The following is a 14,789-nucleotide window of genomic DNA, read 5'->3' on the forward strand; positions in this document are numbered from 1 at the left end:
TTATAGTTTTGGCGCCTATTTCTTCTTTCAGCTCTCTTAATTTCTCTTTTAAGAATTTAGATGCTACACCTCTTGGTGCATATATGTTTAATATTGATATTGCTTCATTATCTATGCTACCCTTTAGCAAAATATAGTGCCCTTCCTTATCTCTTTTAATTAGATCAATTTTTGCTTTTACTTGATCTGAGATGCTTTTTTGACTTCACCTAAAGCATAGTAGATTCTGCTCCAGCCTATTACCTTTACTCTGTATATATCTCCCTGCTTCAGGTATGTTTCCTGCAAACAACATATTGTAGGATTTTGGCTTTTAATCCAGTCTGCTAACCGCTTCCACTTTATGAGGGAGTTTACTCTATTCACATTTATGGTTAAAATTACTAATTCTATATTACTTGCCATCTTGTTAACCCCTGCTTATGCTTTTCTCCTTTCCTTCCTCCTTATTCTCTTCCCCAATATTAAACTTGTGAGCACCACTTGTATCTCACAGTCCTCCCTTTTAAGTATCCCTCCCCCCATCTTAGAGTTCCTCCCCTTATCTTACCCCTTTTCCTCACAATTTCTATATTCCCTTCTGCTTAGCTTACTCCTTCCCTTTTCACTTTTCCCCTCCCATTTTTCAATGAGGTGGGAGAAGTTTCACCATAAATCAAATATAGCTAATATTTTTCTCTTTAAGCCAATTCTGATGAGAGTAAAATACACACTATGTTCACCCTCTTCCATTCTTTCTCTCAGATATAATAGGTTTCCTTTGCCTCTTCGTGAGATATAATACCCCCACTTTACCCTTTTTCTGGTACAATTTCCTTTCCACCTCTAGTTTCTAGAATAATTTATACATGTGTTTATATATGTCTTTATAAAAAATATAGTTCCCAAGATTTCTTTTTACCTTTTTATGTTTCTCTTGAGTCCTATATTTAGAGATCAAACTTTTTGTTTAGTTCTGGTTTTTTCATCAGAAATAGATGAAATTCACCTATTTCATTGAAGGTCCATCTTCTTCCCTGGAAAAAAAAATGGTCATTTTGGCTGGCTAAGTTATTCTTGCCTGCATACTAAGTCCTTAGCCTTTTGGAAGATCAGATTCCAGGCCCTTCAATCCTTTAATGTGGACACTGCTAGATCCCGAGTAATCCTTATTGTGGCTCCTCTATATTTGAATTGATTTTTTCTAGCAGCTTGTAGTATTTTTTCCTTGGTCTGATAGTTCTGGAATTTAGCCACAATATTTCTTGGAGTTTTGATTTTAGGGTCCCTTTCAGTAGGTGATCTATAGATTTTTTCAATGTCTATTTTACCCTCTGTTTCTATAACATCTTGGCAGTTCTCTTTGATAATTTCCTGGAAAATAAGGTCCAGGATCTTTTTTTCATCATATTTTTCAGGAAGTCCAATAATTCTCAGATTATCTCTCCTAGGTCTATTTTCCAGGTCTGTTGTTTTCCCAAGAAGGTATTTGACATTTTTTTCCATTGTTTCACTTTTTTGATTTTGCTTGACTGATTCTTGGTGTCATTCAGTTCCATTTGTTCAATTCTGATTTTTTTTTTTTTCAATTCTGATTTTTAATGAATTGTTTTCTTCACTTACTTTTTTATATCTTTTTGTAATTGTCCAATTGAGTTTTTAAGTGAGTTGTTTTGTTCTATGGAATTTTTACCATTTCACCAATTTTATTTTTCAGAGAGTTATTTTCTTTTTCCAACTCACTAATTCTGTTTTTTAGGGATTTGATTTCTTTATCCACTCTATCTTTAAATGAGTGGGATGACTTATCCAGACTCTCTTGCCAAGCTTCCCTTTCCTTTTCCCATTATTCTTCTAGCTCTTTTGTGAGAGCCTTTTTATTTCTTCTATGAAAGTCTTGTGTGTTGAGGATCAGATGATTTTCCCCTATGGGGATTCATCTGGAGACAGTCTGTTTTTAGTCTCCTCAGGGTTTAAAGTCTGCTCTCTATCCATATAGAAGCTATCAATGGTTAGAGTGCACTTTAAAGTTTTTGCTCATTTTGTCAAAGAAGAGTCAAAGAAAACAAACTAACAAAAAAAAAAATGCAGTCTGCTTTTTTTTGGGGGGGGGGGTGCTGGATAGTATTACCGAGCAGCCTCTACAGACTCTAGGGGGCAGCAATGAGACCCTAGAGGGACAGCAATGGTTGTGCAATTAGTCCTCAGAGATGCTAGCTTTTGGGGGTTATAGTCTTTACCCTCTGTGTTTACAGCTTCTCTGTTGATCTACTAGCTTGCTGCCAGGGCAAAGTAGCCACACTGTGGCAAAGTTCTCCCTGAAGAAATGGCTGAGATCACACCCCACCCCACCCTCAGGTCTGCTCAGTGTGAGCTGCCTTCCAGACTCTCACTGCCTGCCTGCAGTCTGTGCCCGATCTAACCGTCCCCACCTGCAAGAAAAAACAGACCTTTTCTGGTGAATTTCGAGGATATCTTCTGTTGGTAATTATTTGTGGGTTTTTTCAAATAAGCACTAATTCTGAGGCCTTGTCATGAAATAAAGTATTCTGAGAGCAAGGAGCTTAGATATATATGTGTCCTCTCTGCCATCTTGGCTGGAAGTCCCTTCTTTAACTCATTTTACAAATGCGACTAAGGCAAGCAGTTTAAGTGACTTTCCCAGAATCAAAACAATTAGTAAGTGGCTGAGGCTGGATGTGAAATCATGAAAATGAATCTTCTTGATTTTTATACCCAGTGTTCTATTGAGCCACCTAGTTACCTATTTTCTCTCCATAGTTTAACAGATCTCAATCAAGATAAAAATATAAGTTTATCCTTACATCATAGTGGAAATCATTTCCTAGAATGATAATTTCAATTTTTCACTCTTATTATTTCTTTTCTGAAAGATAAGGTAATACTTTCTATAGCCTCTCTAGGAGAGGATTTTGAAATTGGTATTATAGATAAAAAAATAAAGATTAGGTCTGAGATCATTTTTATCCTCCTAGTTTTTTATTAGCCCAGTATTCCTGCTTTAGTTTAATTTGCCTTCTTTCCAGTCTCAACTAGTTAACCAGACTTGATAGTTAATGTGTACAATTCCACATTATCTCTTCTTCTTAGATCCCTACCCTTGTCATATTGTTGCTCATCCTTTGCCAAACCTAAGCTCCTCATTACTGCTACTGTCTTCATTCTCCATTTCTGCTCATCCCCAATAGATTGGTAATTCGTCCTCTCACATTTTTCATTTCTCCATATCAACTTCCTTACTTCCTTCAAACCAGTCTTCACTAAGCATTCTGTCAAAAGTAGTATTCCTTTTATTCTCCTTTTCTCAACCAAACTCTCAGAAAAAAGCTGCCTATAATTATTGTTTTCACTTTCTCTTCTCTCATTCCTCAACCCTTTGCATTGTGGCTCCTCACACCACCACCCAGCTGAAACTGTTCTTTGCAAAGGGCTCTTCGTTTGTTGAACTGATTATAGATGTTTTGCAATTCTCTTCATTCTCAATCTATCTCTTCTTTCTGGCTTTCATGACACTCTTCACTCACTCTTTTACATTTCTAAATGCTTCTTTACCAATTTCCTTTGCTGAAATGAATCTAATCTGAATTTTGTTATTTCTAATCATTCATATCATATCCCATAACTGTGGGTATTCCTCAGAATTCTGTCTTGTGTGCTGTTTTTCCCTCTATACTTTCTTGGTAACCTCATTAGCTCTCATGTGTTTAATTATGCTCTCATTGCAGATAATCCCCACATTGCTAAATCTACTCCTATTCTCTCCCTTGAGCTTTTCACATTACCAGTTGCCTATTGAATATTTTTAAAATTTTGTGAACAAAAATTTACTTTTGTATTGAGTAGGAAAAAACTGTCGGTATAGATTTACCAGTAGACATACAGACTTACACACAATGGCACATTATCAAAGCTGTAAATGGAAGGAAGCAGCTAGTTGGCTTCTCCTATGGGATAAAGTTTCGTAGCTCTTTAGATTTTTAGTTTAAATACTAGAAGGAACACCAGATTGTAAACTACAACTAAATTCATATACCATTCCAAATACAACTAAATTCATATACCATTCCGAATTATCTCATTTATTCTTGAGAGTACTGACCCGAAGAAGTACAATTTCCATTCAAATATTTCTCTGAAATGAATGATAGAGGAAAATTAAAAGTCAGTTTAAAAAAAAAAAAAAAAAAGATTGTGGTTAAAGCACTAAAGTTTGGAAACCCAAACTTGACTGACTCTCACCACTCATATCTCTACTTATTTGTGTCTGCTTCTCATGTAAGCTGGGAGTATCACTAGAAGAGAAAAACTCTGACCTCCTCAGTAAATAGTTGGAGGGAAAAGTTAATAACTCATAGTTTTTATTGAGCTAATCAGTTCATATCAGTTTATTGAACTAATCAGTTCATAGTATATATGACATGTACTAATTACGATCTATATCTTATAATTTGAATAGTGAAGGACAAATCATAGAGTTCTAGTGTTGCTTGGATTCTAGATAAATGGGAGGTAATAGTCTGTTGTAGGACTAATTTTTCAATCACTATTTAATCACATGTACCAGATTTTTCTTTCCCTAGAAAAGCCCATTCTTTGACAATCCTGATTTCAACTTTTCAGAAATGTACGTTAAATCAAGTTCACATAGCATTATTAGATCTGGCGCTAGAGTTGAGTTAGTAAATTTACTTTTTTCAAAGGTTGTTTTAAAAGGTAGGTGTAGGAAGATTACACAGTATTCAGAATCTAAATGTAATTTTGTCGAAACTCTGGAAAAAACTGACTAGTATTATTTCCTTATCATTTTTGCCAGTCTTAAAAGTATCTCATCTTAAATTTTAAATATGTTTAATTTGACTTGTACTAAATTACATTTCAAATTTATAGGTATAAGAGTTCTCAGAAGGCCACAGACTGGTCAACAGTAAAGAAGCCAATTTACTTAAGTAAATTAGGCAACAACTTTGCAGAATGGTCAGCATCTTGGGCGGGTTATCTTATAACAAAGGTAATACTATATATTTTTACTTATTATAAAGTCAGAGTCTTTGTGTTTAGCCACAATTCAGTGCTCACTAATATTTGTTCATGTTGATCAAGATGATAGTAGAGACAAATTCTTTAGAATTTTTTCCCAATGTTTACTATTTAGTAACTGGATACAGAAGTAGTAGAAATTCCCAAGAAAGACATATCTTTTCTTACTTGTTACTGGTGGTTCAGGTAGGCACAAATAATATTAGAAAGGATTATTGCTAAGGATTATGAAGTCTTGGTGAATAAACTGAAAAATTTAGGAATATGATATTTTCATCACTGACTGATCAAAAGCATAAACTTTAGAAAAGTAATTGCTGACCAATTAGAGAGCAACTGTGAATGAGTTTTTATTTCTGAACAGTAGTTTAAAATATAGGAATGGCAGCTTCCTTGTCAGCAATGGCATCTATATGAAAAGGATATGTTCCTAAAATCTTGTATATCTAATCAAAAGAATTTAAATTGAAAAATAAGGAGTATGGAAGGGAAAAGACTACTTCATTCCAGCAAACTCAATACCATAACAAATAGCTACAGTTAAGAGAGGAAGTCTAGTAATAGAGATATCCAGAAATTCAGTAGAATAGAAAAATCCAAGGAAGACATCAATAAGATTTATCCAACAGCTTACAGATTTATATAAAATTGCTAAGTATGGCTCTCATTCAAAGTGATTTGGAGATCCATAAGTAAAGACTCATTTAATAGCTACTATGTAGCAATAAGTGCTGGGGACACAAAAAAGGGCCAAAACAAAAACAAACACAAAACGAAAACCCCCAAACTAACACACTCAATCCCTGCTCTCAAGGAGCTCTGAGTCTGATGGGGAAGGCAGCATGGAAAGCACTTTGTACATGTAAGAGATACTTGGAATGTAGTAAGGTCATGTCAGTGTGAAGAAGGCCTTCTCCTTAAGGGGTATTGGGCAGAGTTTCTGGCAGAAAGGAGCTGCTGGAGTTTCCTAAAGGGCTGTGGAAGGTGAGGTGAGGGAAGAGTAATCAGTCAAGCTTTGGAATGCCTTGGGATTCTGGCCCTTCTTGCATTGGCAGTAGTCCAGGCATGTGATGGTGAGGCCTGTGCCAAAAAGGGGCCCGGCCCTCTTGGGAGATTTGGGAACAGAGGAGAAATGTTAGAAGGGATGACTCCTAGGACTTAACAGCAAAGAAACTGGGGGAGGGGAGGGGAAAGGCAGGGTGGAAGGGAGATTAAGAAGTTGGGGATGAGGCCCTTTCAGGCCTGGATGAATGTCATGTGAGAGTCAGAAGGAAAAGACATTTTTAGGGAATGAAAGTTGCATTTTGGACTTATTTAATTTAAGGTAATTTATAGAATATTCAGGTAAGTATGTCTAATAGGCATTTGAAAATTTAAGGCTGGAAGTCTGTAGATAAATAGATCTAAGAGATATTTGTATAGACATCATTGAACTTCCAAGACCCAAAGAAGTCATCAATCAAAATAGCTTAGAGGAAGAAGAGAAAGGGGCTTTGTAACATTTCCTAGACACAGCCAAAAATTAGGCTATTTTCTATAGCACTCTTGTTTGTTGTGTCTTGAGAATAGTGTCAGAAAAACTAAATTTAAGGAAACTGCCAAGGCTGGTGAGAAAAATGCATACTTTTTTTTAAAGCATGTCCAGTTTGTTACCAAATCTTGTTGTTTTATTATATCCTTCTCTCCTTTGACACTACCACCACTCTGATGCAAGTTCTTCACCTTAACTCCACATCTCCCCACACATGCTCTGCCAGTTATTGATCTGTATCCTTGGCATTGCTCACAGAAAATTCTGTCTCCTGACTGGTCATTTTCTCTATCAGCCCTCCATGTCTGCAATGTTCTCCTTCCTCTTGGCTTCATTAATTAGCTTCATTCCAAGCTAAAATCCACCCTTTTACAGGAAGCTTTTCCTGATCCTTCTGAATTCTAGTGCTTTCCCTCTGTTGATTTTTTTCCTATTTAGTTCTGTATAAATATAATTTATTTGTACTTGGTTGTTTACATGATGTCTTCCCTATTAGATTGTAAGTTTTTTAAAATAAAGGACTGTCTTTTACTTTTCTTTGTATCCCTTATGTTTAGCAGGTGCTTTATAAATATTCACTGACTGAGGAAAAAAAAACTTCATAGATGAGACAACACTACTTACATAGATGAGGGAAAAAGATGTGTAATTGCTCCGTTTTTATTTTGGTTCTGCTATCTTTGCCATGAAAAGTCACTTTTGAAGTGGAAAGGTCTGGAAAAAAATGATTACTGGAATTGAAAGTCCAAGTTAAATAGAGAATGTTAAGAGAAACTTCTTGCTGTCTTTGCAGAGTTTATCACCTGGCCTGTATTTGATTATTTTTTGAAGCAAACCCTTCCATATTGGCATTGTCTATAATTGCAGCAGAGATTTCAGCACAGAAATGGATTGACAGCAGGAATAGAAAGTAAAATTAACATTCTAAGATAAACTAGGGAGATCTGATCTGGCAGGAGCATATATCAATGCCATCAAATGAATACACCACAAATTAGCATTCTTACCTAACCTAATGATCAAAAGTGGAAATGGATTGTTTCAAGACACGCTGCTTGTCCATTGAAACAACTCTTCCCTGCCTGGATAGATTAGTGTTCAAAGTGTCAGTTCAGGTAAAGGCTTGTAATTTTGCATTAGAATTCTACTTGTTTTTGGTTCAGCATACTGATTGATTGTGGATAGTCTTGAGGGCAAGTTGTGATCTTCTCTTTACTTGTAAGAGACGGACATGAATGTATTTTGAATTTTGTTAGCACTACTAATGCTTAAGACTGTATAAATAACCTTGTTAAGTCTCATATTTCTAGATAATTCCTAATCAGTAATAATCTAGATAATTCTGAATGTTTGTGGGGTTTTTTGCAGATTTTATATTTATTTATATATATTATTTATATATCATATATAATATATTTATGTTTAAGTCTATATATTATATTTAAGTCTATTTAAAGTTCTATAAAAAGTATTCACAGATCTGCTGAATTTGTGTTATTCAGCATTATCCTAGGAAACAAATATCTTTAATATACAAAATCATTTTAGTTTTATAATCAAATCCCTTTGAGAAAATTAATTTTTGTCATACAAGTACCTCTCAGTAGTCTTCCAATCTGAAACCTCATTTGTCCCTCTCTAATATAGTATATGCTAGAATATGCACCCAGCTTTGAAATCAGGATTGCTGATGGTTTTGATTGAGATATACAGATGAGATATACTATTTTATTTAATCAAAGACAACTTAGAGAAATTGAAGTGATTATTGGTTCCCCAAATTTGTCAGCACTGATACAGCCAACTGTGTGATAATCAGTGTTCTTAGGGCTACTTGTAGAGTAAGATATCTTAACGGACATAACTTAACTTTGACTCATGGAAACACTTTCCTTTAAAGATAAACCAAAGTATGTCTCTTCTGGCTTGTGGTACATTTTGTTAAAGTATTCTATAGGTAAACTTTGCATATACTTGATTCATTAAGGAACTTCTTTTCTAATTGAGTAACACAAACATAAGTTGGCAGTAATCTGATCTATAGCGAAATTGTTGGGAAATAAAAACAGAGAAAGAAAAGTCTTTGGGGGGAAAGCATCACATTACTTCCCTTGAAATGAATTTTATTTTGATATTAGTTCTCCATCATTTGTCAATTATTTGTCAATGATAATATTGCCAAATATAATATTCTGTATTATTTGTGGCAAATCTAAATCCTGGGCAAAAATCCCTCTTACCTAGCACATTTTTTTCACTTTTCCAAGTACTCATGGAATGCATTAATTTTATTATTAGCCTAAGCCAAAAAAATAATTATAAAGATAAAATTTCTGTAAAACTGCATGTTCTAAAAATAAGTACAAATGGTTTGTATTGATCATGGAATAAGTGAAGGGGAGTGAATCAAGATAATAATGGAGTAGCTTAGTTCATAGAATTGAGTTAATTCATATCACTTTTTATCTGTTAGTGTGGATAATCAAGATATAGTTACATGTCACTAGGAAGCAACATAATCTAGTGGAAACCAGGCCGTAATAATAATTATATATATTGGAACCAGCAAGGGCCTGGCTTTGGACCTTCCTTAGATACTTATGTATGTACATTTCACTGTCTTTCCCTCAGCTCCGTAATCTTTAAAATGAACATAGGATATTCTCATCTCACTGTACCGTTGTGATGATGTGATAATGATAATAAGATGGTATATGTAAAACACGTGGTGATAATCATCACTGTCTCCATCACTGCTATTAAAGAAGTAATTGTATATTATGAATGATAGAATAAAAGTAAGTTGTTTTTTTTTTTTTATATCTCATGGATAAGTAAGCATTTTGTTCAGCTTTTTTCAATTATATCTATCTCTTTGTGATCTCGCTTTGAGGGACTTTTTTGGCAAAGCTACTGCAGTCTTTGGCCATTCCTTCTCCAGCTCATTGTACAGATGAGGAAACTGAGGTAAATGGGATGAAGTGACCTGCCCAGAGTCACACAGCTAATAAAGTGTCTGAAACCAGCTTTAATTGAGGAAGATGAGTCTTCCTGATTCCAGGCCTGCCATTCCTTCCACTGTAGCCACCCTGCTGTACCTTTATAGTCATAAAGGAGGCCTTGAAAGGAGGCGATGGGGAAGAGGGAAAGCTGTTGGTGAGGACAGAGAGATAGTCTGGGGAATTAGTTGAATTGAGAGTGAAATGAGTATAGTAGGGGCCCTTAATGAAATAATGGTCCTGGCCATGGACTCTACTTTCAGGAAATAGTTCTGGAAGTGAAAGCATATTGAAGTAGGCAAGGCTGCTGGAGAAGATATAGACTAGGCTCAAGAATATTTGAGTTGGAAATCCATAAATTAGATAGATCCTGTCTTTTTCTATTATACATTAAGTTTTCCTTTGTGTCTTCAGATTTTTAAAAGTAATACACATACTAAAATCTTAATTTTATCTGGGAGTTATAGGTGCGGCATGACCTTGCTAGTAAAGTGTTTAACTGCTGTGGAATTATGATGAAGCATGACTTCAAGGTGACTATCTATCTTCTTCCACATATTCTTGTCTATGTTTTGCTGGGATGTACCAAAGAAGATCAGCAAGAGGTGAGAGACTTCATTTAGCTTGTTTTTTGAATATATGTCCAATTCAATTAATATTGAAGAGAATTAAGATAGAAATAATTGTAGATGATTATCCAGAGCTATGTCTGTAATCAGTAAGCAAACAGTTTTAAAAACAGAATATGTCTGGCTCCGAGAAATACATAGGTATGGTATATTTTAAAATATATATATGTATATATTTTTTTTGCATAAACTCAAATACTGTCAGACTTAATTTACATAGTTTAATTTTGTTAAACTTTTTTCTTTTTCATTACAAAGGATTGCTAAATGAAGAAGCAACTTATATTTAGAAAGTAATATAAAGATAAAAAGTATTTTAAATTTTTCAGAAGTAAAATGTTTTTTAAAAAAAAAATGGTCTTCATTGATTTGGTTTCATGAAGGAAGTATAGCATAATGGAGAGTTTAGGACTTCAAGTCACAAGAATTAGGATTAGATTCTGACTCCTATACGTATATGTTAGCTGTGTGAACATGGGCAAGTCACTTAATCTCAGAGAGCCTCAATTTGTTCATTTACTGAATGGCAATAAAAAAAGAGTCCAATAACTCCCTTGCCCAGTTGTGAGAAAAATGTTTTGCAATCATTATAGTTTTATATAAATAATTATTAAAGCAAATCTTTGAAGCTTTTACTGATCAATCTTATGTAAAAGTGAAACTTGGTTCTAATGTTTGTCATGTGTCTGTCTTACAGTCACCTCTGTTACATATGCAAAATTGAATTAATTTTCCTTCTCCCCAAAATGCTTTTCTCTTTCCAACTTCCTTTTACAAGAAATATACTACTTTAAATAGGCTTCTAGTACAGAGGTGGTGATATTATGCTTTAAAAAAAAAAAATTATTGCTTGTTTGCTTTTGCATCACTTATATTTTCCCATGTCTCTCCCTATTCCTTATCCCTCCTAGAGAATCATTCTGTATGAAAAAAGATTTTAAAATTGGAAGGAAAAAATTAGGAAAGCAAATGTCTCAGATTATCTTGTAGAATATAGGACAAAGATGATATGTCATGGACTCCATCTTTGAAGTGACCCCTTCTTCATTCTGTCTTCAAGTTCTTTTAGTTTCCATGCTCAATCCATTCCTTGTCCCACTCATTTCCACTTCATTGTGTAGTTGCAGGAAGTTTTCCACCCACTCCCGTCTCCGTTCTTTCTCTTTTCAGATAATACCAGGCTTCCCTTCCTTGTGGACTGTTCTTTCCATGTCTCTGCACATCCACAAAGGAATCCCTTTCTGACAGCTTTCTCAACCTTAGGCCAGCTTCATTGTCCCCCTGTGTGCACCATGACTTTTCCTGCCTTTTTGGCTTTGCCTCTTTTTTCCTTTAATCAGGGATGTTCTCTGACTCTTTAAGGCCCTGTTCGGGGGTCAGCTCCTCAAAGAGCCCTTCCGTGATTTCCCTGCCTCAGGAGCATCTTTCTTCCTTCTTTTTCATCTCAAATCCAGGTTTCCCTTTTTACTCCACCTTGCTGAGTCTCAATTTCTGATCTATAAAATGGGCATGGTAGTATATGGACAGTATATGTACCTCATAAGATTGTTGTGAAAAAAATAATTTGTAAAATTTAGACTACTGTTTAAATGAGAATGGTTGTTGCTAATTGAAATAATTGCCTAATCTTTATAATAAAGTCAGATTCAATTTGGTTAGCTAAATTTAGTCATTTAAAACAAACATTTCCAAAGAATACTGATTAGGTCTTATGAAATAATACAAAATGGAAGAGAAAGAAACTGAAAATGCTTTATCTCTGTAAAATTGGCTTCCTAGGACAGGTTATGACCTTATCTAAAAAATGTATTGTTTTATTTATTAAAACTCTGTGGCCATTTTGGCTCTCAATACTTTTTCCTAATGAAAAAGACATTTGTTATTTGAGTTTTAATTTACATCATGTGCTGATAAAATTTGAAGGTACTAGAAGTTTGATATTTTTAAGAAATATAAACAGGCTATTTATTAACAGTGTATTTTTCAGTCTTTTAAAATCTTTTTGTTTCAAGTATCTTTGAGGAAAGATATTTCTGTCAAATATCATTGACTTAGGCTTCATTAATGCCATTATAGTCATTATGTTGCTTTGAAGACTTATAAATATAAAGGTCTGCCAAGGTGGCCATTGATCATATTTTTGGAGGTATAGTTGGGGCAGTGGAAATAGTGGGCCTTTCATCAGCTTAGGAGGGGAAATGTCATTTTTTAGGTTTTTAACACAAAGCAACTTTATTTGGATTTCATTTAATATAAATTTTGAAGGTTTTTCTTCCATCTGTTGTGAGTTCCTCTATATTTTTTGGTCATAAATCCAATAATAATTTATTTAGAATATACAGCATGTGTTTAGAGCATATTTCAAAATTTTGTTATTTTTAGATCACTTGTATTGCAGTCCTTTTTTGATTCATATTGTGTGGATTTTTTTTTTTTTTTTTTTTTTAATTTTCACCTTGTATGGTTCTATCTTTTTATAAATGCTCCATAGGGGCATAATGTTAGAATCATTCTGATTTTTTTTCTCCTTACCTTTTCTTGTACTAGTGTACAAGGCTTTTCATTTTTTGCTATGTAAACTTTGACAGTTACTTTAAAAAGTCATATAAGTCATTTGTGCCTATATTTTCTGAGTCATTATGGCAACGCATTGCAGGTTATTTATGTCCATCATTGGACTTTCTGTTTTCCTTTGGGTTACTTGTAATTTTTATTTTTTCTTTATAGTGATGTCTTATTTTTAGTCATTAGTTTTTTAAATTCAGTTTTATTTTATATTCAGCATTAGATTCTCTCCTTGTCTCACTTCTTCTTCTATTCCATTGAGAAATTGAGAAATACAAGGTACATCACAAATAAAGTCATGCAAAAAAATTACCACAGTAGCCATATTTTCCCTATCACCACCACTCTTGCAAATAAGAGAAATGTGCTTTTTTCTGAATATGGATGTTATTTTTCATCATGACTCCTTCAGAATTATAGTGTATCATTCTGTTGGTCAGAGTTGTTTCTGTATAATATAAATTGTTCTCTAGTTCTGCTCATCTTTTTACTTTGTACCAATTCATACAAATCTTTTCAGGTTCATCTGAAACCATCCCCTTCACCATTTCTTACAGCACAGTAGGATTCTGTCATATTCTTATACTATAACTTGTTCAGCCACTTGTCTATTGTATAATGTGAAGACTGAGTTAGCACTCTGGATACCTTAGAATCAGCAAATAAGCAGATAAGTAAAAGTTCTTGTTCTTTAGGGATAGAAGTAGAAGGGAATGGACATAGGATCTCCACAACCTTCCTTCTCCTCCTCTACCACCAAAGTGACCCTCGTTTGTCTTATTCCATGCTCTAATCCCTCCTACAATTCTCTGTATACACCAAAAGACCAAGCCAGCACAGAAGAGTGGGAAGGTCTATTTTCCAAGCATAAGCTAATAGAATATTATCCAATGGATAATTAGCCTTAAATCAGGGGTTCTCAAACTACAGCCCGCAGGCTAGATGCTGCCTGCTGAGAACGTTTATGCTTTATGCTGGCCCCCCAGTTATGGCAAATGGGCTGAGGGCGGAGGCAGAGTGTGAGGTTTTGCTTTTACTATAGTCCAGCCCTCCAACAGTCTGAGGGACAGTGAACTGGCCCCCTATTTAAAAAGTTTGAGGACCACTGCCTTAGTGTTCGGTTGTCTGACCCCAGTGCATCAACTCAGAGTTTCAGCACTTTACAATATAACCCTTCAAATTTCAATTTTTGCCTCCAAAGAAGAGTTTTTATAAATATACATGCACTGTCTTATTTTTTTTAATTTAATTAATTATTTACTTAGTCTATTTATTTTTTTATTCATTCATTTATTTGTTTGTTTGTTTTTTGAACTTTGTAAGGTATAGGCCTTATATCTGTGCTGGTCAAAGAATATGTACTGTTGGCTTTTGGAGGATAGTTCCAAATAGTTCCAAAGTCATAGCCATATAATTGCATGGCATTATTGAAGAATTTTGTTTGATGCTTGGGTGAATCCATGATCTCATCTGCATAGATACTTCATCAATACAGGTAGCAATTTAGCCATTTCCTTTTCACCTATGTGACTCAAGTCATTGTTATCCCATAAATCTTCCATAATAATTCCACGTGAAGTATTGAAGTTTTCTTTAGGAGCACATGAGTTTGTTTGTTTGGTTTTTAATTGATTGACAGACTCCTGATATGGGACTGGACATAAGGTCATACAATTTCTGTCATGATATTTTTTATATCACTTCTCTTTGTATAGTTTTATATTGATAATAACTTTAATTCTTTTGATTTGTATATCTGTGTGTATGTATATACACATTAATCAAAAACTACTTGTTGAATAATTGACCCCCATATGTGTGCTCAAAAGCTTTTTACTGACAAAGGTGTGTGAACAAAGACATTTAGAGAATATAGTCATACAAAATAAAATAGAAATTCCTTAGCCTGGGATTTAAAACATTTCACCATCTGATTGTTCAAATTTATTATTCACAATTCAAATTCCTTCCTTTTATATCCTCTGTGGTTTTAAGACAGACTAAACTATAGAGATTTGCTGAACTCTT

At 34.3% G+C, this 14,789-nt stretch overlaps 1 protein-coding gene across 1 annotated transcript in view; it reads left to right on the forward strand.

The window, feature by feature from the left end:
• The window catches only part of ATR (ATR checkpoint kinase), a 102,835-nt gene that overhangs the window by 47,823 nt on the left and 40,223 nt on the right, over nucleotides 1-14,789 (forward strand). Inside the window, exons 25-26 of the mRNA XM_074298438.1 lie at nucleotides 4,888-5,008; nucleotides 10,035-10,172. Coding sequence (XP_074154539.1) covers nucleotides 4,888-5,008; nucleotides 10,035-10,172 — 259 coding nt within the window. The remainder of the gene's footprint in view (nucleotides 1-4,887; nucleotides 5,009-10,034; nucleotides 10,173-14,789) is intronic.

Source organism: Sminthopsis crassicaudata, chromosome 3, assembly GCF_048593235.1.
Source record: "Sminthopsis crassicaudata isolate SCR6 chromosome 3, ASM4859323v1, whole genome shotgun sequence".
NCBI lineage: Eukaryota > Metazoa > Chordata > Mammalia > Dasyuromorphia > Dasyuridae > Sminthopsis > Sminthopsis crassicaudata.